This window comes from Orcinus orca, chromosome 20 (assembly GCF_937001465.1).
Source record: "Orcinus orca chromosome 20, mOrcOrc1.1, whole genome shotgun sequence".
In the NCBI taxonomy this organism is placed as follows: domain Eukaryota; kingdom Metazoa; phylum Chordata; class Mammalia; order Artiodactyla; family Delphinidae; genus Orcinus; species Orcinus orca.
Window position 1 is genome coordinate 27,708,922 of NC_064578.1, and position 24,621 is coordinate 27,733,542.

Genomic DNA, 24,621 nt, shown 5'->3' on the forward strand with positions numbered 1-24,621 from the left:
GGAGAAGACTCTGGATCAGCCAGGCCCTCCCTGACCCTGCACCCACTCTCATCCCAATTGCTGCCCACCCCAAATGCCCCCTGCCGTGGCCAGTCTGGGCCCTGTGGTACTGGAAGCTCCGGAGGGCAGGGCCAGAGTGGTGTAAAGAGCCCTGAACGTGGAGTCTGACCTTAGTTCTAATTCCTGCCTTTACCACTTCTTAGCTGTGGGATCTGGGGGAAGTTATTTAAGCCTGTTTCCTTGTCTGTCAAGGAGACTAGTAATCTACACCCTCGGGAAGCTGGCAGGAGGGTGTCCAGCAGGCTCCTCCCAGCGAAGGCACGGGCAGAACCTGCGGTAATACTTTGGGGTCACAGGGAGCCACCTGGAGGTCCATTCTGGACACGCTATGGCTTCTCAGGGTTGCTGGGGGAACTGAGATGCTTGCACAGCTCTGCAGACAGTAGGTGCTCTGTAAATAGCCACCGTTACAAGGCTAAGAATACCCCCCTGCTCTGCTGTCCTGTCCAGAAGGCCTCTGGCCAGAGATGAGGTTGACCAATCTGAACTTGGATAAAACATCTCGGCAGACCTACTCCAAACCAGACAGGCCCCAGCAGGAGGACAGGGCCACGCTTTCAGCCAACAGAGGCCCATGGCTTCTGAGTTACAGCATCATCCCCATCGTGGTGACTTGATGCATTTCCCTTCCAAGTACAAACCTGACCCAGCTTCAGGGATTCCCAGGGAAGGTAGATGCTACGCCCAAGGCAAGTCCTAGGCTGAAAGCTCTCATGGTGTCAGGAACCACCCTCTTCCATACCCACCTGGGAGCCCCTTCTCTTTCACTGTTTCTTAACTGACTCTGGGAGGCTCAGAAGTCCTCTTAGGCCTGGGGCAGGGAGAGCACAGACACCACGTACACTGCCTGCCCCTCCCTCTTGCCCAGCACCCCCGCCCAGGCCATGCTCAGTCCTTAGGTGCCAAGGCTCCCTGTGGAAGGTGGGGAAACGGTGGGGCAGGACAAGAATGGGCCCTCCCAGTGAGGGCAGAAGGGAGGTGAGAGGCAGGTGTGTAATTTGCTGCTCTCACCTCCTCCTGGTCTACACAGGGCTTTATGCCAGCACTTCCCTTAATTCTCACCTGACCACCCAGTGAGGTGAGCTACCCTGGTATCACACCTCCTTGAGGGAGGTGAGGAGGCAGAGGCCCAGTGGGGTGCAGTGATCTCTCCGAGGTCACACAGCCAGAAAAGGGCAGCAGCTGGCCTTGAATCCAGGGCCACCTGACTCCAAATTCCAGCTTCTCCCCATCTGCCACACTGAGCAAGTGCAAGGGGAGGGGAGAGAAAAGAACAGAAACCACTACTCCTCCCCCGCATCTGCCCAGGGAGATGGCCAGGCCTGGCGTAAACCCAGGGCAGATGCAGGTGGGCTTGACACTCACCTGAGCAGAAGGGGTTGGTGGGGTTAAAGTTGATGGCAAACTCATGGGAGACCTGAAATGCAGAGAAAATGATGAGCTGAAAGCCTCCTGGCCCAAACCTGGGCCCAGGCCCACCTGCTGCCAGGCAAGGCTCCCTCTGAGGGAACCTGGCTCTTTGCCACCCTGACCCCAGGTCAAGGCTACTGATACCCCTGCATCTGCTTTCACCTCCACTACTGGGTCTGACCCACAGACAGGCCTAACCACCCTCAGTAACAGAAGAAACAGAAACTTCCACACCACCCCAATCTCTTCCGGGGGGTCAGGGCTGTCTATGCCTCCTCGCCCCCACTATAAGAGTCCCTAGGGACTTCCCTGGTGGTGCGGTGGTTGAGAATCCGCCTGCCAATGCAGGGGACTCGGGTTCAAGCCCTGGTCCGGGAAGATCCCACATTCCGCGGAGCAACTAAGCCCCTGAGCCACAACTACTGAGCCTGCGCTCTAGAGCCCGAAAGCCACAACTATTGAGCCCACGTGCCACAACTACTGAAGCCCGCACGCCTAGAGCTCAACAAGAGAAGCCACTGCAACGAGAAGCATGCGCACTGCAACAAAGAGTAGTCCCCACTCACCGCAACTAGAGAAAGCCCACAGGCAGCAACGAAGACCCAAAGCAGCCGGGGGGAAAAGAAAGAGTCCTTGAGTAGGGTGGAGATGCATCTGAGGGTGGCGGGTTCAAGGAGCAGTTGGAGTGCTCCCTCATCACCTGCTTTTACTGTGGTGGGGCTATAACTAGAGTTCCACTTCTTCAGGCTTTGAGTGCTTTCCCCCACCCTACTAATAAGCACGAGTGCTTGGAAGGGAGCCCACCTTATGCCAGCGAGCCAAACTGGGGCTTAGCTGACAACCCACTTACAGCTGGACTGGGGGATCAGGAAGCATAATGGGGCCAGAAGGGCAGGGAATAGAGAGCCCTGTCCCAGTTCCTACAGACCCAGCCCCTAGCCCGGGGGCATCATCAGAGGCTGACCCTGCACACTCCCGGATGCCGCTGGCCTACAGAGGGACTGATAACTAGACCCCATTCAGGACTGTGGGTCAGACTTCAGTGGCTGCAGAACCCAGGGCCTCAGGAGAGGCCAGAGCTCAGATGGTAGGACCATCCTCTCTCCCTCCCCTGCTGCCTCCGTCAAAACCCCCACTCGGCCCCTTCCCTGTGAACCGTGTGCCACAGTCTACGTTCAGGGCTTTGCTAGCATCCCCTCACTCCTTCCTTGCAACAATCCAACAGACAAAGGCCTGGTATTACTCCCTTTTTCTGATGTAAAACCAAGACAGAATGGACCAGAATGTTCCCCCATTTACTGAAGGGGAGAGTTGGGACTAGAACTGAAATCAGGCTGCCTCCTGAGCTCACAATCCATAAACCCACTAACCCGAGAAGGTGTTCCTCCCCTGAGGAGTTTAAATGGGAGGGTCAAGAGATGTCCAGGGGGGAGGGACCCCCACCCTCGGAGGCTGGAGGAGCGCTCCAGTCCAGGCGCAAATCCCAGGCAGACGCTTTAGCTCCGAGACACTGCAGAGGGGTGCTGGGAGGCCCTACCGAGCCCGACATCCGCATTTTACAAGTAAACTGACTGAGGCCCAGAGAGGGGAAGTCAGGTGCTGAGGCCACACAGAAGAACAGACCTGAGGCCCAGGTCCCTCAAACCTGGTAAAGGGGTTGGGCCGCTGACCTTGGGGAGCCCTTCTGGGCCAAGACGGGAAGGACTCAGCAGAGGAATTCACCCCATCACTGCCCTGTGCCTGGCAGCCTGAGGAGAAGACCCCTACCTGTTCAGGGGAATGGGCTTTTCTGTTCTTTGCTCCCTCAGCCCTAAGTGCTTGACATGGAGCCATTCCCCTGATGCCCCTCTTGGGCCCTGTTCCTACCCAGGGGCCCTCTTCACCCTGTCCCCAGCCCAGGCTCCAGGTGTGGGGGCTGGAGGTCCTTGTTGCCATGGAAACTTCATGAGCCTCTATAGTGACTAAGAGGGGGGCTTGTACAGAGGGGGCTGAGAGAGGAAAATGGTTGCCAGGGAAACAGGCCTCCCTTGGGCCAACAACTTCCTGCAAAATCAGATTTTAGGAGATTTTACAGACCAAGGGGGAAAAGCCCCCTCCTGATAGGGATGGATTAATATTCTGTTTTCTCAGCCACCCAAATTCTAACTTCTCCATTTTTCTTCCTCTATTAAGGGGAGAGTGGGGCCTGGTGGTCAAGTGGGTGGGGCTGTGGGAGGTTACCCATCTACCCTGGAGGCCTCCCAAGTCATCTACTCCACCCAGCAGCTCCACTTCACAGGTGGAAAAACTGAGGTTCAGAGGGGGCCAAGGAATGCCCAGGTCACACGAGTGAGCCACAGCAGAGCCGGGACCAGATCTGGGGGACAGGAGTTCACGTTGTCTGTAGCAGCCCAGCCCCCTCCCACACTTGCTGCCCTAGTTTGCCCGAGAAATGCCAGCAAACACGACAAGCTTCCTGGAGGCCACCCCAAGCCGATTAGGGGCCCCTGGGGACTGGCCAGCCACAGGTCTTTGCCCTGGGACTCCCTGCTGCCTTCTGACGATCAATGGTCCCGTTCACCCCACCTGGCCAGGCCCAGCCCATGGTCTTGAGTTACTTAAGAGGCTGTTCCCTCTGGTCCTGGCAGGGCAGTAGATGGTGGCATGGAGAGAGTCGAAGGGATCTCAGAGTGACCATCCTCTCTGAGCCTCAGTTTTCCCATCTATAAAGTGGGGAGAGTCATAAACTGTGCTCCTCTCCACCCCAGACCTTGTGCAGGCCTGTCCTTCAGCCTGATCCCTCTCTTCATCTGACCAACTCTGGCTCATTTTGAAAGGCCAATGTTTCCTGAGTCCCTCAGCCACTACCCAGGTCAGGGGTCCTCTTGGGGCTCACCTGGATCAGGCCCAGGGAGGGACTGAGGTCCTGAGGGCAGGCAGCTGAGTGGCACGCTCCTTCCAACTTCCCACACTCAGAGAAACAACACCTCTGCCTGCTCAGGCCCCTGGGCCCCAAATTTACTGTCAACAATCACGTACTGCATGCCTGGAGCCAGACACAGCAAGAAGGAGACCAAGTGCCCTCCCTGAGACAATGAGCAAATCAACACATACAAAGTGACCACAAAGTTCCGAGGCAGGGAGGAGGGGCCCCACGTGCGCACGCTCAAGGTAGTCCTTCTAGAGGAAATGATCTCTCGGCTAAGCAGCAGCAATGGGAAGTCAGTGAAAGGGGGCAAAAGGCCAGGGGAAGACCACATGCAAAGACCCTGAGGTAGGAACGAACAGAAGAAGGTTCATGTGGCACGGCAAGGTGAGTTAGAATGAGAGGGAAGGTGAGGGGCCAGGTCTGGCCAGCTCCAGCAGCAGGGGGAGGTGGGATAGAGCATCTGCCCTTTCCAAGCCTCGTTCCAGCATCCCTCCTGGCACCACCGGGCACTCCAGCCTGGCCAAGCCCCAGCCTCCCCAGAATTGCCCTGTGACATTTCCAAGGAGGCTTTTGCACAAGAAAACATCTCATTCAGCCAGAGTTCTTCGGAAGCTGGCTGGTGTCCTAGCAACGAGATAGTGCTGGGCCTGGCTGCACCAGCCCGCCCTGCCCCCAGTGGCATCACCGTGTCTGCCCAGAGGCCCAGCTGTGGTCCCACAGGGTCCTGCCCCCTACCATACAATGGCCAGCAGGCCACAGAGCCACTCCCTGAAATTCTAGGTGAAAACTGCCCTCTCCGGAGAGGATGTGAGGGGAACGCTCACTCTGGAAACAGCATGTGGTACAACAGCAGGGCAGACAAGAGGGGCCGCTGGCTGACATACATGTAGATTGAGGAGTCCTCTATGCCCACAGCCCCAGGCTTCTCATCAGAAGGGTAGCACATTCTGAGAACAGACATGGGAGTCCACCTGCCCAGATGGAATTCAGGCTCCCTGTTTTGAACGTAACCTGGGACAAGTCATTGAGCCTCTGTTTCTTCACCTGTAATGGACATTGTCCCTTCTCTCCATCCCTCCATCTTGCCCACCATCACCCCAGCCAGTCCCCACTCAGCAGCCAGAGTGAGCCTTCAAAAATGCCAATAACACCCCATGTAGACCCACCCATTGCTTGCTGCACGGCTGGCTCCCCACCTCTCCAGCCACATCTCTCCCCAACCCGCCCATCTTTCATGGAGAGTTCATCACGCCCACCTTCTTTCAGTTCTTCCAACTACCCTGCTCCCTCTGCCTCCCAGACTTTGCACAGGCTATTCTCTCTGCCCTGAACTCTACCTGCCACATCACCACCTCAAGTCACTCTGCGAACTCCTACTCTCCTTTACCCTCTTGGCTTAGACCTGACCTCTTCCAGGAAGCCTTCCTGATACCCCCAGGCCAGGTTGGGGCCCTCCTCTAGGGACTGCTGCCCCGTTCAGCACTGATGACACTGCCTGTCTTTAGGGCTGCCAGACAGTATACAGGATGCCCAGTTAAATTTGAATTTCAGATAAATAATGGATAATTTTTTAGTTTAAGTATGTCCCAGGCAATATTTAGGACATACTTAAACAACTTGTTTATATGAAATTCAAACTTAACTGGGTATCCTGTATTTTTATTTGCTAAATCTAGCATCTTCCCCACCTGACTGGGGTACCAGGGGACGGATATCATAACTTATTCCTTGTTCTAGCCCCACTGCCTGCACGAGGTTCAGGCTGAGAAATGCGTGTGGGTTTGGGGTAAACGCAGAGAAGGCAGGGCAGCTGGGCCATAGCCCAACCTTTCCAAAGCAGATCCCAGAGAGGCCATACATGCAAATCCCATCTCAGCCAAAAGGAAAACAGTCTGGCTTCACTTACCTTCCAGTCTGGGGGTAACTGCGCCCCAAAGCCAAGAGCTGGAAACATCTTATCACTAATCAGAGAAAGGAGAAAAAAATACTATGAGACAACCAGACGGGGCCTCATCTACCCACGCTCACCCTCCCAACCCCCTACCCAGGGCTGGGCCCACTCTGCCTTGCATACCTCCACAGACAAAAAGAAAAAGCTCACCACCTCTAGAAAAAGCTCTGTTTGAATATCTATTGAGCCCAAACCCACTTCTGGGTATCTGGTGAATAAAAGGCTTGACACCTATGGCAGACATTGCTAATCAACCACAGCACTCCTAACCATGGGCCTGAGTACAGCTTCTAGATCCTTCTCAAACGGGGACCTTGGCAATCACTAAACCACAGTCATGATGCAAGTGAAATGTACTGGCTGTTTCTTGACGTCCCTTTTATGGCTGGGAAAAATTCTAAAATGAGAACACTGGCTTGGCATTCAAGACCCTTCATCATCTAGCCCAAGAGCCTAGTCTCATTTTCTACCTGCCCTCCCTCATTCCCCACTCCCCCAGCCCTGGCCACTGGCTACTCACTGTTCCCCAAACACACAGGGCATCTTCACGCTCCAACTTCAATCCTACTGCACCCCTTCTTGAACTACCTCTCCCAATCTGTTCCCTGTGGCAAACTCCTACTCATCCTCTAAGGCCCAATTCAAATGGCCCATTCTCTGTGGGTTTCCCTGAGACCCCAGGATGCCTCTCTCTTTGGTGCTCCCATAGCTCCTGTCTCACATGTAAACTGGTCTCTTGGAACCCCACTGATTTCTTCCCTATCTTCCTCCTCGAATGGGATCTCCCTGAGGGCAGGGACTGTATCTCATTTGTTCATTCATTCAACATGTATTTATTGAAGAATCCCCTGGCTGCTGTATGGAGGACAAACTGTCAGGGACTAGGGCAGAAGCAGGAAGACCAGTGAGAAGGTTACTGAACCGCTCTGGGCAGGAGGTGATGGTGGCTCAAACAGGCTGGTAGCAGTAGGGGTGGGAGAAGAGGCTGGATTCAAGCATATTTTGAAAGGATTTCCTGAAGGAATGATGGGGGAGATGAGGGAAAGAAAGGAAGTGAAGGGTTTTCAGTGAGTGGTAGTGCCTCTCCCTGAGATGGGGAAGAGGGTAAGAGGGGTAGGGGTGGAGCAAGTGTCCAGTAACGCCTGAATGCCCATGAGAAGGCTCAGCAAAGGGGCTGAGTGGGTAGCTGGATACAAGGGTCTCTGGAGCAGCAACAGCAGGCTCCTCCACCCGACCATGCAGGTGGGGACTTCCACCTCCCCTGCTCTGCATGCCGTACCTCTCTTAGTGTGGCCTGGGGTCACAGCCACCCCTTAGGCCCTGAGCCCCCTGGGAGTCAGAAGCTGCACCTTAGGCTGCCTCTCTCAAGGAGGCTGAAGTGCACACAGGATTCCTGAGCCTGCTCTTGTTCCTACCAAATTTGTGGGACCTGCTCCTTTCTCCCCTGCTCCCCATGTGTCCTCCTGGTCATTCCACACTCTGATCTGGAGGTCCAAACAAGCATCATCTGTGACAATGACATCACAACCCTCATGTGACTTCTGGATCCTCCAAGGCCCTCTTGACTTTGCATCTGGCCCAGCCTGTTGGTGGCCACACCCTCTATACAGCTTTCCCTGACTCTCCACTGTCCCCACCCCACCCAAAGATCTCCAGGAAGCGTGGTCATGGGAAGAGGATCCACACATGCTGGCTGCTCCTCTGAAGTTCCCAACAGGAGTGAGACTGTTAGACCATTAGGTGGCGGGTACAGGAATCAAAATGTCTGAGTTCCAGTTCCTTGATCTGGGTGACTTTGGATAAATTCTCTATCTACATCCTAGGCCTGTTTTCCCCCAGCTCTAACAGTGGAGGTTGCAGCAATAGCAAACAAATTTCATTTTCTATCCTGACTCATTTTCTTACTCGGTGTACCGTGTGGAGAAGGATCTCAGTATGGATCTGGGCTCAGTAAGTCAGAGATCAGCAGTTGATTAGCAATGTCTGCCACAGGTATGCACAGGTAACTGCATGCATGTCCTATGCTACTCATTCCTAGGTTTGATGATCTCTGGGTCCCTTCTCGCTTTGAAAAGCTGAACTTCCCAGGATGGATGGAGCCCAAGCTGACTAGTCAGAGTCCCTCCCCAAGCTTACCTGTCATAGTCCTGAATGATCTGCCCAACAGCCCAGATGGCTGACAAATATTCATTGGTGCCCATGGGGTTGATATAGTGCAAAGAGGAAGGGTCGAGGGGATTTCCATTGGAGGCTGTGAAGTCTATCCCAACCTGCAGAGTGGGGGAAAAGGCCACCCAGTGTGGTCAGAGACTCCAGCTCCCTATCTCACCTCCAGGGAACAGACAGGCTGATGGGACACAGGAAGCCCACTTCATCTCCCAGCCCTGACCCACCCTTCCAAAAGATGGTCCAAAACCTGGAAACTGTCTGACTGTATTACTCCTCTGGCTCTAATACCGTCTGTGGCTCCCTGTTGCCCAAGCATAGTCTATTGCCCAGATGTGACACAAAGCCAACTTACAGCCCCAAATTCCTTTTCCCCCCTCACTGTCCCAACCCACACACTCATCTACTCCCATTTCGAGGCCTTTTTTCACTCTCTGCAGGGGAGGGGGGCTGTGGTGACCAGTGGGGTTACAGGTCAACAAGGCCAATCCTCTGCACCTCCTTATAGTCCTGCAGATGACTTCCAGCCCCCATGGGATCAGAAGCAGTGATAGAGAGCAGGGAGGCTAGGTGGGAGGTGGGCAGAGTATGGGACCCTGGCAGGAGTTCTCCTCTGGGCTTGAGGCCCCCCCTTCGGGTGAGGAACGGGAGAAGTCTATGGGGCATACACTCCAGGCCACCGGCAGAGTGACAATTCATTCTTCCAATGAGCATATACTGAGCAGGTGCTATGTGCCGGGCACTGAGTGATACACCGAGGGTGGAGGGAAAAAAAAAAAACAGTGGCCCCGCACTCAGGACACTCACAGTCACTAGTTGCTAGTGGGACAGGGACAAGTGAAAAATACTTAAGAAAATTCAGAGTGGCGAGTGCCCTGAAGATAATAAAACAGGAGAAGTGACGAGGAACAGGAGGCATCAGGGGGAGGTGACCTCTGTGTCACAGCCTGCAGGATGGCAGGGCAGCAGCCGAGAAGGTTCTGGGGAAGAGCATTCCAGGCAGTGGGAACAGCAAATGCAAAGCCCCAAGACAGAGCAGAGCTTAGTGTGTTGGGGGAGGATCAGTGTGGACGGAGCTGAGTGAGCAAGGATGAAGGCATAGCAGATGAGGCGGGAAGGGAAGTGGGGAGGAATTTGGCTTTTTTTCCTTCTGAGGAAGTGTAACCAGTGACATTCTGAGGGCTGGGCAGCCAGGCCCTGACCTGCAGCTAAGCCCTGACTCAGGCCCATCCACCTATACCCTCTCCTCTGGCCAGACACACCCCTTGCCCTGGGGAGGATCCTTCCTGAAGTTTATCCCAAGTCCCTCCTGCTGCAATCATGGCCCAAGCCCTTAGGGAGGATCCTCACTGGGGTGGGCTGGGATGGGGGAGAGCCTTACAGTGAACATGAGCTGGCAGCCTCCCAGGATGTAGTCCAGGAAGGAGTAGTCCCGGTTTATCTGGAAGAAATCAGAGGGGTGAGTGGGCCCCTGCCCTGTACCTGAGGGCTCGCCTTCACTTGGCCACACTCCACAGATGACCTTTGGGGAGTTGTTGCTCTGTGCCCTGACAGGGGTCAAGGAGGCGGAAAAAGGCAGATGGACCTGATCTGATTACAACAAAACCCAAATCCCTCTATAACAAAGCACTCAGAGCAATGGTTACCAATAGGTGGGACACACACACACACACACGCATGATGAGTCCAGGCAGTGTCTCTCTCACACACTCACACACACACACACACACACACACACGCATGATGAGTCCAGGCAGTGTCTCTCTCACACACACACACGCATGATGAGTCCAGGCAGTGTGTCTCTCTCACACACACACACACACACACACACACGATGAGTCCAGGCAGTGTCTCTCTCACACACACACACACACGATGAGTCCAGGCAGTGTCTCACACACACACGCATGATGAGTCCAGGCAGTGTCTCTCTCTCACATACACACACACGCATGATGAGTCCAGGCAGTGTCTCTCTCTCACACACACACACACACGCATGAGTCCAGGCAGTGTCTCTCTCACACACACACACACGATGAGTCCAGGCAGTGTCTCTCACACACACACACACACACACACACACGCGCGCGTGATGAGTCCAGGCAGTGTCCCAGGGCCCAGTGTAGCCCTTACCAACCTCAACTTTGAACAGAGAGATGCCAGGCCTCTGGCTCAAGGCCTTCTGCTGTAAATTAATAATTAATAAGGCTGCTGAAACATGGTTTGTTTGGATGGTCTTTGCCTCCTTTTGGCAAAGGATACTGGCCTTCCAATTTTGGTGGCGTTAGAAAGGTTCCTTTCAAAATAAATGTATTTAAGTAAAAAAAGACACCAAAATGGGGGGAGGAGGGGCTGAATACAAAACATAATAAGGCAGGTGGAAAAAATCATGAAGAGGGATGTGAATGACCCAAGTTTCAGAAACAAGGACCCGAAATCATGATGCTGCAACCTGCCAGCTTAACTTCTACAGGGCACTGCTACGTTGTGACCTCACTGAATGCTCACGTAAATCCTAGTCTCCAGACAAGGAAACTGAGGCCTGGGGTTGGCCAGCTGGTAGAGAGAGTGCCAGGACTTGGAACCTTCAGGCCCAGCACCCAGGGTCCTTGCTGCTCTGGCCTGGGCTGCCTTCCTTAACGTTCTACCTGATTCCAGCAGATACGTGGCCACCAGATATCCAGGGGGGCCTGGCCCCTGACCTCAGCCTGGCCACTGCCGGTGCAAACTTCATTGTCTTTGTGGACTTCAGTGGCCCCAGTTACACCACGGGCCAGTAACCTCAGCCCTCACTAGTGTCACTGCCAGAGCACAGGTCACCCTGGCCTGATATCCTCTGCCCCTCTGATGCTGAACATGCAATGGGCAAGCCTGGGAAGCAGTAACTCCCTATAGTTACGCTCCAACCAGGAAACCCTGGAAGGTCATCGCATGCCCTCCTTGACTTCCACAAAGGAATGTGATATGAGACTAACACTTTACATGCTTATCTTGTTAACCTTCCCATTCTATAGATGAGGAGACTGAGGCCCAGAGAGGTTAAGCTCAGGTCACAGAGCCAGGACATGGCAGAACCAGGATTTGAACCCAGGCCTTGCCGGCTCCAAACCCAACTCTCTGTCTCTTGTGCAGCGATATACCTCTGTGTGACCCCAAACCGGGACTGTGCCCCGTGCCCACCCATGCTGGCTCACCTTGCAGGAACGCAGGATAATGATGCCCGAGTTTTTATAGTTCTTCTTCTTCTTCTTCTTCTTGGGGTTGATACACTCAAACTCCCGCTGGGCAACACAGAAGAAAGAGGAGCTCAGCTTGGGGCTTCTGTGGGGACTGACCCTCTCCTGGGCCCCAGAATCTACTCCACAGGGGCAGCATGCCTCCTCCAGGAAGCCCCCCACCCCAGAAATGTTTCCTGCCACCTTAGGCTCATGCCAAGCTATATCTGCCCAAGGTCAGAAGATGTGCATCTGCCCTCCATCCCCAGACAACTCATCCATGTCATGTCCACTCATGCACCCAGAACTGTTGCCCAGAGCCTGGCTTCTCAGAGTTAAATAGACAGCTCCCCCAAGTACTCACTATGCACTAGGTGCTTTACCTGTTTAATCTCATTTAATTCCCACTCTACTCTTCTGCCTCCACTTGACAGATGGGGAAACTGAGGCTCAGAGAGATTAAATGTCTTGCTCAAGGTCATAAGGCAGAGAGGTGGGATCTGGGCCCCAGTCTGCCTGATTCAAAAACCTGTGCCCCTTCCCCATCCCCTGCCGAGGTCCTGGGGTCACGCACATGTGCACATCTTACCGGGATGCCGTCACGAGCCTCACACATCTGTGACACCGAGGTCTGGAACTCACCGATGAAGTCATGGCCCCCGTCGTTGTCATAGTCATAGCACATAACCTGGAGTGGGTCCAGCGAGTCACCCCAGAGCTGCCCCACAGGAGGCACTCGCCAGCTCCTCTCAGCTCCCTGAGCAAATCCCATGCCTTTTTTGGGGGGTGGTACCTCCCTCTCCCCTCCAGATCTGACTAGCTGGCTTGGGATGATGCCGGTAGCTCCTGAACCGCCTCCTGCAGGAAGCCTTCCATGATTGCCGGGAAAAGGAGAAAGGGTGCCCGCTCTAGTAATGGAGGCCATTCCCTCTGGAACAGGAAGCTGCACACCTCACACACCTGACACTGGGCTGCTAATCTATCTTGGGTGGTGGCCCACCTGGCCTCATGGGCCATGGTCTGGAGTCCTCCCCTAGACTGCTATTTTTTTCCTGAGATGGGCACAAAAAGTCCCAGCTTGATATGCTCTCTAACTTAGCTGCCATGACACTCCTAGAAGGAAGGCAGGAATTGTTGTACCCATTGTACTGATGGGTAAACTGAGGCCTTGAGTGGGAAGCACTTGCCCAAAGTCTCACAGTGGCAGTAGTAGACCCAGAACTAGACCCCAAGTTTCCTGGTGCCCTGCCTGGGGATCCCTACATGGTCTCAGGGCCTCGCCCCACCTCGTCTGCTCTCAGACACGGCCCCTGAGGACTTAGGGCTTTCAGAGACTAGTAATCATCACCTTCATCACAGCAACAACACTTGGCTGTTTCCAAGGTGATTCTGCATTCATTATCCTAGCTAGCAGCACACAGCCCTCCGGAAAAAAAGAGCAGTCACTCTGTTCCCATTTGAGACAAGGGAATCACAGAGATGAGGGCCCTGCCCAGATCACTCAGAGGGTCAGGCAGACCTGGGACAAGGACTCAGGCCTCCTGCCCCTCCCCCCACAAGGGTTCTTTTTCCAGAGCTTTGCCAAGGCACCCCCAGGAAGCCTCAGGTAACCAGGAGGCCAGAGCTGGTAGGGTGGGCAGCAGGGTTCCCATAGCCCCCCTCACCTGAATGGGCTTCTCCACGTCCCCATCACACAGGGACACCAATGGCACAGTGAATGGCTTCCACACAGGGTCCAGAGTGTACTTGATCACCTGCAGGACAGTGAGAGGCAAGGGTGAACTCAGGCCCAGGGCCAGTACAGCTCTGGGGTGGGGCCAGCCCAATGGGACAGGGAGTGGCAAGGTGGAGAGACCCACAGCCATGCCTCTGGGGATGGAAGTGAGCATCCCTGTGATGGGGAGGGAACAAGTCCTTTAGGGGCCAGTTTGGGTTTTCCTGTGTACCGCAGGGCTGTGACTGCCTAGCCCCGTCCTGAGCTGTTGGGTGTGGCTGGACTACAGACCCACTGGCTCAGAGACCCCTGGAGCCCCACACACCCACCTCAGTCCTGTGGACCAGCATCCACTTGCCATCACCTCCTGGTTTATAAAACTCGAGAAATGGGTCTGACTTCCCAAAGAGGTCCTGGAGGAAGCGGGAGGATGTGGGTGAGGAAGGCATAATTCCACCGGATTCAGATGGGGTGGGGGTGTGGCCCCACTGCCTCCCACACCTGGCGTCAGGAGTGAGGGCTGTGGGCAGAGCCAGCCTGGCCCCTCTCCCCTCAGCCTCTGCAGGGCTCAGCAGACGCCCAGGGCAGTTGCAGCCCCCTGGGACCAAGCAGCAGCCCCGGGAGAAACTGCCCCATCCTGGGGTTACCAGAGCTTGGGCTCAGAGACCCTAAGACCTGGAGCCTGTAGACGTTACAATTCCAGCATCTTCAGTGGGGCAGGACGTCAAGAGGGAGATTGTTCCCAGGGCAGAGGGAGGCACCCAGCAGGATGGGATTTTAATTCATTTTAGTGGGATTCTGAAAAACTGAAACTATCCTAGCAGAAGAGTCCTTTAAAACTCCATTTATTTAAGCAAACATGGACTCTAAAGAGGCTATATTCAAGAGGGGGAGACATAAAATAAATGAGTAAGTAATACACATGAGGCAGCAATTAGTGTTAAGGAGACAAATAAAGGAGGAGGGGGCGGGATATCAGGGACCACTGCAATTTCAGGGAAGGCCTCACTAGGAGGTGACATGGAGGTGAGAGAGGGGCCTGTCATGAGAATATTCAGGGTAAAGAACATCCCAGGCAGAAAAGACAGCAAGTGCAAAGGTCCTGAGGCAGGACGGTGCCTGGTTTAATCCTAGGACAATGAAGAGGCTGATTTGGCTAAAACAGAATGAAAGTAGGGAATGCAGAAGGGGTGAGGTCAGGGAGTCGGGGGGAGCTGAGGACACATCAGGTGGGGTCCTGTAGGTTACTGTAAGGACCCTAGCATTTACACTACGTGGGATGGGGAGCCCCAACGAGTGGGTTTCCAGCCATGTCTTGAATATCTCTAAGTGATAGGAAACTCACTACCTCAGTGGTGAAGCAGTCCTAATTTGGGGTGGCAGGAGGGCCGTGTGCTATGGACTTGTCCCTGGAGGGGCAATGAAGGTGGTGGCCAGAACCCCCAGGCCACACAACCCCAGGGCTGGGGGAGGGTTCCTGCTCCTTGATGGAAAGCCCCCTCCCTTGCCTGCCTCACCTTCTTGTCCAGCTTCCTGCCCACCAGGCTCAGCGTGATGACCCGATTGTCTGAAAGCTCCTGGGCAGCAATCTGTAAGGCCAGAGGAACGCCGGGGGTCGGGGTCTGTCCTGAGACTCCCTCTGGCCTCCGTTCAGGCAGGCTGGACACAGGTTGCCCCAGGAGTCAATTCTCCAGGGCTAGGAGGGGAGTGGTGGGGAAGAGTAGTGCCAGGTGACCTGGGACGAGTCTCTCGTCTTCCTCAAACCTCAGTTTCCATCTTCTGGAAGATGGGGGTAATAACCCTTCTGGATATGAGGAATCAGAAAGTGACCCCAATGTGGCTCAAGAGATGGGCCATGAGATGGTGGGCGGGGGGGATGAAGCAGGGACCAAACATGGAGGGTGGTCTTGAGCCCTAGAGAGAGGCTCTGGGCCAGCGAGCAGCCTGACAGACCCTCTCATGTCCCCACTGCAGATCCAGGGAGCACACACAACCACCTCAAAACACCAAGGTGTCGGAAATTCTAACAACTGCACTGTGCAGCCAGGGAAACTGAGGCCCAGGGCAGGCAAGGGACCACCCGAGCTCTTCTCTGCTGTCTCATCAGCTCACACCACTCATCTATCCTCCACGCCCTCCCCATCAGCCATGGCCCTCTGCCCCAGGCCAGCCAGTGATGCACCACCTGGGTGACCTCGAGGCTGCGATCTACCCTCTCTGGGCCTCTTCCTCTCACCTCCCCAGAGTGGCAGGGAAGGCCCTCTGGCCAACAGCAACCCAAGTGGGCAGGGCTCTCCCTCGGCTAGGACTTCCTCTGCTCCCACACCTCTGGGATGGCCTCACCTAACGAACTATTTGACCCTGAGAACCACAGACAGAGGCCAGGCTAGAGGCCCCTTCTCCCCTTCCCCTTCCCCCCCTCCAGCTGAGACCTGCTCAACAACCCCATAGGGTAGGCCCTATTACTGCCCCCATTTCACAGGAGGACAGAACCCAGGTCTGGAGGCGAACTGCTGGAAATGCTGGAGGTTGGCATACCCACTGGGTTGGGTCCTTCTGGGCTGGCTTCCACGTGGAGGGCAGCTGGCTTGTGAAGGCATTTAGATGGGGAGGTTTTAAACCCCAAGAGATGGGGGAGGCTGGGAGGGGACATTCCAGGTGGCAGGAACAGTGGATGAGGGCCTGGGGTAAGTGCAGGGTATGCTAAGAATTCAGTTTGCCTTGAACACAGGCCATGGACATGAACGGGGTAAAAAACAGCTGCGACTGCTGGGTCCCTCCCAGCCTGGAATGCATGGCTCCACAGGCAGTGGGAAGCCAGGAAGGCTCCAGGGCAGGGGAGTAAAGCCTGTGAACACACACAGGTACAGCCCTCCTCCCTCCAGAACCCCTGGCGTCACACAGGCTCTGAAGAGGGACAATCTAGGAGCGAACCTCACTAGCTGAACCGCCCAAGGGCACTTCCTCTCTGGGATTCAGTTCCCTCATCTGTAAAACCAGGTTTCCCCGCCTTCCGGAATTCTAATGACCGAAGAGCTCAGCCGCTCGAAGGGCCTGCGCATCGCAAGAATCACTGCGCATCGCAGGGATCACTGCGCATCGCAGGTATCATTGCGCATTGCAGCCACAAGCAGAGTTCCGATGCGCAAGGCCCTGAAACGCCTGAAAGTCGCCCGACAGGCCAGTGCCGCGAGTGGATGCAGGGAGGGCTCTGGAGGCCTCCAGGGAGGAGGAGTAGCGCCCCTGCCTGGGGAGCCACCGTGGGCACCCCTGGCAGTGCCCCCCACTCCCTGGTTTGGCAGCCCCAACACATCATATGTGGAGCCAGGAGCCCGTTGCTAAGAGACCTGTTGCCAAGTTGTAAGTTGGGCCTTTTTACTCCAAACAAAGCTGGTGATTATCTGCCAGTGAAGTGGCCCATTGATGGGGGAGGGCAGTGGGCAGTGTGTGGGGGGCCTGCAGAGAGCAGAGAGCGGGGAGCGGGGCTGGTACCGTAATCAGGCCCTTCCCCGCAGGCTTGTCATTCATCAGCAGCAGAGGCTGAGTGATCTTCTTGCTGGAGACGATCTGGAGGGAGAGAGGAGAGGCACTCACTCTGAGGGCTGGGGAAGAGACCCAGGGAGGAAAAAATCCTCAACAGGCACTGCTCACAGCACGATGCTCCATGCCAGGCGCTGGCTAAACCTCCCCCTGCGTGATCCCCGCCATGGGAGGCAGACAGCAACCACTGCTAACCCCACCGGGCAGCTGAGGAAACTGAGGCCCAGAGAGGTTAAGACACTTGCCCGAGGTCCCACAGCTGGGACAGAATCCCAGCAGTCGGATTCTGCTGACCTGGATGTCCCCAGGAAAAGGCTCTTGTAAGGCTCACTTTCTGGAGACTGCTGAAGGGAGGTTAGCCACGTAACTGCCTCCCCCAGAGTCATCCAGAGACCCCCACCCTCCCTCAGGGTGTGATCCCTGATGGAGAGGATCAAACCCTGACTCCTCCTATGTACTTTCATTGCTTTGAATAGTGAATACATTCACACAGAGTTCAAGGATCCATACAATATAGAAAGGACAAGTGGAACACATTGTAAGTCTCCCTCCCACCCGTCTCTGTACACCCCATTCCCACACCCTCCTTGTGCCACCACAGTTCTGTTTCTTGGGGAAAAGGCCCGTGTTTCTTTGTGCCAATGTGAGCATGTTCCTAGTCTCCCTGTGCTACTTTTTCTCCCTAGGTCCACTCTCTGCCCTTCTCCACCTTCTCTGTGCCACTGCGGACTGCATCACCTGGCTCCCCTGTCTTATAGCTTGCTGGGGTTCAGCCAACGGGGGTGCCAGCAGGAGCTAGGAGAGCAGGAGGGGAGAAGGGCTGGGCGGAGCCTTGGCGGAAGCTTTGTTGCTCATCAGTGGCCTCGGCTCCAGTCCAGAGGCCTCCCCGTGGTGGCCACAGCTCTCCCCAGGACCTGGCAACACCACTTCCTGCCCCGCCCCTCCCTCCAGGCTAGGGGTGGCTGGGCTTCTGACAGGTGTCAGCCCTGTCAAGGTTTCCTCACCCCTTGTCGGTTCCTGCCCCTGCCCACTGGTCCTAAAGCTCTCTCCTCGGTTACCCTTTGAGGGTGTAGACACATGGCGGGGACCCTGAGAGACACACCCCACTTCTTACGTAACTGCTGGGCCCTTGCTTTTTTCATTGAACATCACCTCCTGGAAGGCCCAGGGCATTTCAGTCTCCACTAGAACCTCTCGAAGCATTTTCCGTTTTATTCACCCACCATCCCTATAGACTGGGCAGAGAGCTCATCACTATCCCCAAGTAAAATATGGCGAAAGGGAGGCTCAGAAGGGTGTGGGGCTCGCCCTAGGGCACATAGCCATTAACAATGACCGGAACTTGTATCAGGAGCTCTTAGCCCTGCAACCTCCATAAGCTCACCAAGGAGTGAGCTGGAGGGGGAAATGTGGCCCACAGAGGGAAAGGAAGATGCCCAAGGTCACACAGTGAGCCAGCCACCAAGTGGGACTATCGTGGGTGCCTTGGTTGCTGGTCAGATGCTCCCATCCCAGGAAGTCAAGACCACACTTGCTTACTTCTACCACTGAGCAGCTCTGGCCACAGGGCGCCCCACTCCTGTGTGGCACTGTGCTCAGTGTCTTCCGAGGGGAACACTTCAGCCTGGCCCCAACCCCACCTGCCTACTTCCCCCTTTCTGTGCCTGCTGGCCCCCAAGGCTGTCTGCATTTGTGATGCCACCTCGGGAGCCAGGCGGGAAAACAGGACCAGGGAAAGCAGGCAGCAGCAGACTCTCCAGGGGGCTGCCCCATCCTTGGGAGCCAGGTGACTTATGGCGGCACCGCACTGACCCCGCCCTCCTGGAGGAGCCCGGCTCACCGTGCCCAGGCTGCAGGAGAACTGGCCCAGGAAATCATGCTCCTCGAGCTGCGTGCTGGACTTGTCCTGGTCAAACAGGGCAAACTTGAGCTTCTGCACCTCCTCAAAATGGTAGTCAAGGACGAACTTCTTGGAGAAAGCGGGGTTGAGGTTGTTGACTGCAGTTTCTGTCCTGTCATACTGGCAGAGGGCAGGGAAACAGGTGTCAGAGTCAAGTAGCTGTTTCAACCCTTCTTGGGCTACAGGGAATCATGGTGCTTACTTGCTAAACACCCAATTCTGTGCCAGGCACTCATGGCCAGTTACCCAGATGGCTGAAACAATCATTACTCCCAGCTCACAGATAAGGACATTGAAGCACAGAGAGGTTAAGTGAGTCACCCAAGGTCGAACAGCTAGAGGGCAGGGCCAAGATTTGAATCCAGTCCTGACTCTACCATTCACACTTTTTTTTTTGTTTTTTTTTTTTGCAGTACGTGGGCCTGTCACTGTGTGGCCTCTCCCATTGCGGAGCACAGGCTCTGGACGCGCAGGCTCAGTGGCCATGGCTCACGGGCCCAGCCGCTCTGCAGCATGTGGGATCTTCTCGGACTGGGGCACGAACCCGTGTCCCCTGCATCAGCAGGCGGACTCTCAACCACTGCGCCACCAGGGAAGCCCACCATTCATACTTTTAACACACTGGTCCTGACTCCATACCCAGGTTCCAAGGTGAGAGGTCGGACCCTGTCCCTGCCTAGGTTAAGTGACAGAGGGAGTCCCTTTTCCCACCTGGACCTCAGTTTCCCCTTCTGTAAAATGAAAGGATTTGACACCTGTGGCTTTCATCCTTTATATTTGGGGAGAACCCTTTTTTCAAACCACATTTTACATGGAAGCTGAGAGAAGAAACAGACAGAAGGAGGGGTACTTAGTGGGGAGGTGAGGTCAGGGGTTCCCCATCTCCCCGGAGGCAGGTGTCTGTACCTTCCTCAAACCATGGAATGTCAAAACCAGGAACCGAGCGTCCCCTACCTAGTGTGGAGACCGAGGCCTGGGGACGGGCAGGGCCTTGCACTGTGGGTCTCTGGTGGGGCTGGGCCAGGAACCCCGCCTCCCGGCCTCTCTGCACTGAGGCCCCAAACCGCAGAGGCTGGGTGACAGTGTATTTTAGGGCCTGGGCTGTGTTGAGTTTTCCTCCCACCCATCCCATTTCCAAGGGCCAGAGAGCAGCAGGGACGGAAGGGGTCTTGGCCCTGAGTTTATTTTTAGCCAGGGTGTCTGGCCTGGGTGGGAGCGAGATTGTCAGGGAGGGTGGGGGGCATGTCATGAGTGGGGGTGGGTGCAGTGGGGGAGGACATCACTCCCCGAGGGGCAGGGGCGGGGGGAGTTCCGGAGACCTGTCAGAGGGGACTCTGGACATGCTGGCCTCAGGCCTGGGGCTTCCCCCAGCAATCCTCGGCTGACCTCATGCCCCACCTCCCACTTCTGGCTGTACCACCAACATGCTCGGTGAAACAGGTAAGTCCCTCCCCGCTCTGGGCCCCAGTTCTCCTCTGTAAAATGGGTCAACAATCCCAGCCCATTTCCTTGGCATCATAAGAAGGAGCCAACATCTGTGGAAATTCTTTGTAAACCACAGTATGTTCTGTGGGACGCCCACCGAGGCCTCATTAAATAACTATGAAAAATAGAAACATATTTTGGAAAATTCATATGCATGTAAAACTGTCTGGAAGGCTGGATACCAAACCATTAACAGTTGGTTCTCCCTGACAGGCGGGTTCCCAACCATTTTGATTTTCTTCTCTAGGTCTACCTGGATTTTCTAAATTTACTGCAATGAATATAGACCCCTTTCGGAATAGGAAACAAAGCCATTTTTAAACGTTGAAAGTCTTAACAGTTTGGATTTCTTAATATCCTTCCTTAAGCTGCATCTTTCCCCAGCCCTCAGGCAAAAGTCTTCCAGCTCAGAAGTCATTGGCTGTGGCACCATCAACATCCCCAGCTCTGGGACTCTCCAAGGTAGGCAGGGAAAGAAAATCCTCATTTCACAGATGAGGAGACAGGCTCAGAGAGGGATAGCCACCTGCCCAAGGCCACACGGCAGGGAGTGACAGAGCTGGGTCTTGGTCCAGTTCTGGGACCAAAGCCTGAGTTCCCTATTTCTCTGTTTGCTCCTCACTGACTGTGCTCATTTAGGAATAAGAGGGGAAAGTTATTTTAAAAATGAAAGCAAGCATTTTGCAAAACTCTAAGGTTTTAACTATATATTATAGTAACTTAAAATATTACAGAACACTAAATATAAAATTATATAAATATAAATCTATGAATTATAATAAACACAAATATAATTATTTTAAGTACTGTTATAAACATTTTAAATAAAATTTGATTTTCAGAATAACAATTTTCTAAGTAACCCCTGGCCCACACTGCAAGTACTTCCAAGGGCCTGACCCCAGGTCCCTGGGATACAGTGAGAGCCCCTCCCCAGTGACCGAGCCACCCTCCACCCATTGCAGCTGCACACAGAGGGGCCTCACCTCGCTCCACCTGCCATTATTCTCTGTGAAGAGGACACAGAAGGGGTCGGACTTAGAGGTGACGTCCCGGTCCAGCAGGTTCTGGCCGCTCACTGACAACTCCACCTTGCACACGCAGTACTGGGAGCCCACGGGGGCCACCCCTGGTGCTGGGGCACCTCCACCCGGCATGTAGGCCATGGGGGTCGGAAACGGCGGCAGCAGCTCCTCGCAGTCTGAGGGGACAGCACTGGGGGTCAGAGAGGGGACAGACATCTGCTGTGCCACTCCACCCTGGGGAGGCGTCACCACCTGACCCTCAAGGTGTGGTTAAAGATGGAAGAAAAGGAGTGTGTGTGGGGCAGGGTGGCAGTGGGGAGGATGACATGGGCAAAAGCTTGGAGAAAGAATGCAGGAAATGCGTGAAAAAGGAGTCTCCGGTAGGTGTGTTTAGTTTGTCTTTAAAGTCATTCTCTGCTTTGGTCCATCTTTACCTGTGAGATACACACAGGTCCAAGCTGCCCCTGTCAGATCAGCAACAAATCACAGTGGACACAGGCATCCCAATCATTTTGCCAGGAAAACCTGGGCTTCTCCTGAGCAATTGACATATCGGCATCTTGCGGCTATGACGGAGCTTGTAATTGCTCAGGTTTCCCTCAGTGCTTTGGCCGCTAGGAAGCTACCTTCTGGTCACTTATCCAAAACTTGACTTTGTTCATTATCTGTCTTGTTCGTCCTGTATCACCAGCCTAAGCACAGTGACCGGTCCATAGGAGGCACTCAGTTTACATTTGTTGAATTAAAAAAAAGGTACATGTATAAATCAACGCATGCACAAATGCTCCATATCGCTCAGATCTTGCCTGAGTTGGTCCTTATCCTCAGCTCTCTGTGCCTCAGTTTCCTCATGTGCTAACGACACATCATGACACAGTCCTACGAGGTGTGGTCAGATCTTATTTCCACTGGCACATCTGAAGTTCACCCAGGCCCGCCTTCCAGCATCAGCCACCCGGCAAGATGTCCATTTTGGACATCCCTATTCCCCGCTCCCCGCGGCGGGTCAGATTTGCTCATCCCTCCCTGACTCGGCACGGCCACCCTGCGGCACACACGCAGCTCTCCAGCCCCTCCGATGGAAACTAGTTTTTACACGACAAGAATAAATACTGCAGGCAAACTGCAGTGCTGTGCTGATGCTCTGGGCTCGTGTGACTATAATGAGGTTCTGTTCTAGGGACAGACGGTGGGAGGGAGGAGGCTGAGCACCGGCTTTGTCACTGTCCAGGTCCTCTCCCTGTCAGGTATGCCCAGGGCGCTGTGTCTGGAGCGGAAGAGGGGACCGCGCTCGCGCAGGCCTCCTGCAGACCAGGGCTGCGTGTGCCCAGCGAGGGGCTGGGGTCAGAGGGAGAGGGAGCGGGCCCAGCAATGCCACTGTGGCTCGGTCCTTCCCGCTTGGATCACAGCCACCTCCTCGCCAGCCTCCCTGCTGCCTCTCCTTAGTCTAACCACCCCTTGTCCCCACAGGGACTAGAGTGAGCTTTGAAAAACACAAATTGGACCATGACACCTCTCTGCTTAAAACCCTCCAAGAAAAAAAAAAAAAAAACCCTCCAAGACTTCCATCGCTCTCCGAATAAAGCCCCAGCTCCCTCTGGGAGCCTGGAGCCCGCAGGACCTGGCTGCCCTCCGCAGCTCTCAGCCAGCCTGGAACATGAGGTCCTAGAGGGCTGGAGCTGGGTAGTCTTCTTACCACAGGATCCCAGCTCTGGCACAGGTCTTGGGACTTGGCAGACACTCAGTCAACACTCTAGAGTGAATGAACGAGCCTCAGTGTCCCCCGCTGGAGGGTGAGGCAATTTTAGGAACTGCCCCGCCAGAGTGAATAAGGATCAGAGACATCATGCGGGTGAAGTGCTCAGCTTGTAGTCAGGGCTGGTCAGCATGGTCAGGTGGGTTCATGCTCTCAGAAGGAATGGCCTCCTCTCACCTCCCTCCTCTGGGGCAGCGCAGGGCCAGTTACCCACTCGACAGTCAGGGGATAAGATACTAGTCAAGGAGTTGGAACCTGGCCTTTGTGGGTAAGTATTTGGGGGCTGACTCGTCCACACAGAAGCTGAGAGAACACCTGTTTATGCTTACAACTACCTGGGGTGGGGTGGGGGGCACAAGAGTCACCCCCATTTTGCAGATAAGGAAACTGAGGCTCAGAGTAGAAGTCACCTGTACAATGTCACACAGTCAGGAAACAGAGGCAGGCTGTGAACCAATTTTCCAGACTCCCAGGCCAACGTACGGCCTTCTGGCCAGGGCCAGGGGACTGCTGGGCATGGTGGGGACCTAGAACCAGGTGGGGGCATCTGGGGAGTTAGCCAGGCCAAAGGGAGCCTGAGGCTAAGAAAACCCCGGCGCCCCCAAGGTCACCAGTTCCTCTGGCGTTACCCTGCCCGCACCCCTGTCTCTCCCATCATCACTAATGGGGTGGATTCCAGCTCACCCACCCCTCTCCACCTCACAGGCCCCCTTCATGACATGCTAGATGCCATTTGGGCCACCATCCCCCATACTGCCAAGTCAGACACCTCTGTTTTCATCCCGTACCTGAGGGGTATCAGGTACGCACACCCAGGTTCCCACATTTCCTTGTGCACGTCACACCGATACGCACGCACACACATGCCCGCAGGCTAACAGATGCAAAGGCAAGCGCTGGTATGGACACTCTGGGGCCACTTCTCCCCCGCCCTCCCCCTGGTCTGAGCTACCACCATCCCTCGCCTAGGTTACTGCACTTCCTCCTACCCCTCACTGGCTCCAGCCTGGCTGAGGGTGTGGCCAGGAGGGCCAGGCCCAGGGGACAGTCCTCAGAGCCCACTGTGGCCCCACCTGGATCAGCCTGCAGGCCCCAGAGAGAGTGAGTGATGAGTGGGCGGGGAAGGGGGCACTCCTCCCCCAGCTAGGGGCAGGTCCCCCATCCCCAACTCACCCTCTGCTTGGAAGCTTCTGGATCCCCGAAACGGGGAGCACATGATGTCTGGAGTTGGGGCAGGCGGGGGTCAGAGCGGGCCCCTCTGTGCCAGCCGGCAGCGGGCGGGCAGGCCAGACCCTGAGGCCTGACGCAATGGAAAAAGAAACCACGGCTTAGGCTGGGCCGGGCCCCCTCCCCTCCTACTCCAGCAGGAGGGCAGGCAGGCAAGGTGTCATTAAGGGAGAGTTGGGCCTGCCATGCGCATCTAGGCAAGATGGAAACGCTCCCTGGTGCATCACCGCAGTACAGGTAATTTGAGGTTGCAGGCTG

At 55.2% G+C, this 24,621-nt stretch overlaps 1 protein-coding gene and 1 long non-coding RNA gene across 5 annotated transcripts in view; one reads left to right on the forward strand and one right to left on the reverse strand.

Moving 5' to 3' along the window:
* CPNE2 (copine 2) overlaps positions 1–24,621 on the reverse strand; it is a 52,512-nt gene that overhangs the window by 9,726 nt on the left and 18,165 nt on the right. For 3 of the 4 annotated variants that reach the window (XR_007474437.1, XM_033418991.2, XM_049703798.1), the window contains exons 2-13: positions 21,342–21,556; positions 18,811–18,990; positions 16,923–16,997; positions 14,948–15,019; positions 13,760–13,843; positions 13,381–13,470; positions 12,306–12,404; positions 11,696–11,782; positions 9,877–9,936; positions 8,466–8,599; positions 6,285–6,339; positions 1,426–1,477 (exon numbers count right to left, since the gene is read on the reverse strand). Coding sequence is in view for 3 of the 4 variants with exons in the window: in XM_033418991.2 (XP_033274882.1) it covers positions 1,426–1,477; positions 6,285–6,339; positions 8,466–8,599; positions 9,877–9,936; positions 11,696–11,782; positions 12,306–12,404; positions 13,381–13,470; positions 13,760–13,843; positions 14,948–15,019; positions 16,923–16,997; positions 18,811–18,990; positions 21,342–21,521 (1,168 nt within the window). In the remaining variant the exon portion in view is untranslated. The remainder of the gene's footprint in view (positions 1–1,425; positions 1,478–6,284; positions 6,340–8,465; positions 8,600–9,876; positions 9,937–11,695; positions 11,783–12,305; positions 12,405–13,380; positions 13,471–13,759; positions 13,844–14,947; positions 15,020–16,922; positions 16,998–18,810; positions 18,991–21,341; positions 21,557–24,621) is intronic. The other variant, XM_049703797.1, reaches the window with a different exon arrangement.
* LOC125962748 (uncharacterized) lies at positions 9,924–11,035 on the forward strand. Its single transcript, XR_007474442.1, has 3 exons — positions 9,924–10,190; positions 10,244–10,296; positions 10,379–11,035. It is a non-coding gene; the product is annotated as an uncharacterized LOC125962748 (long non-coding RNA).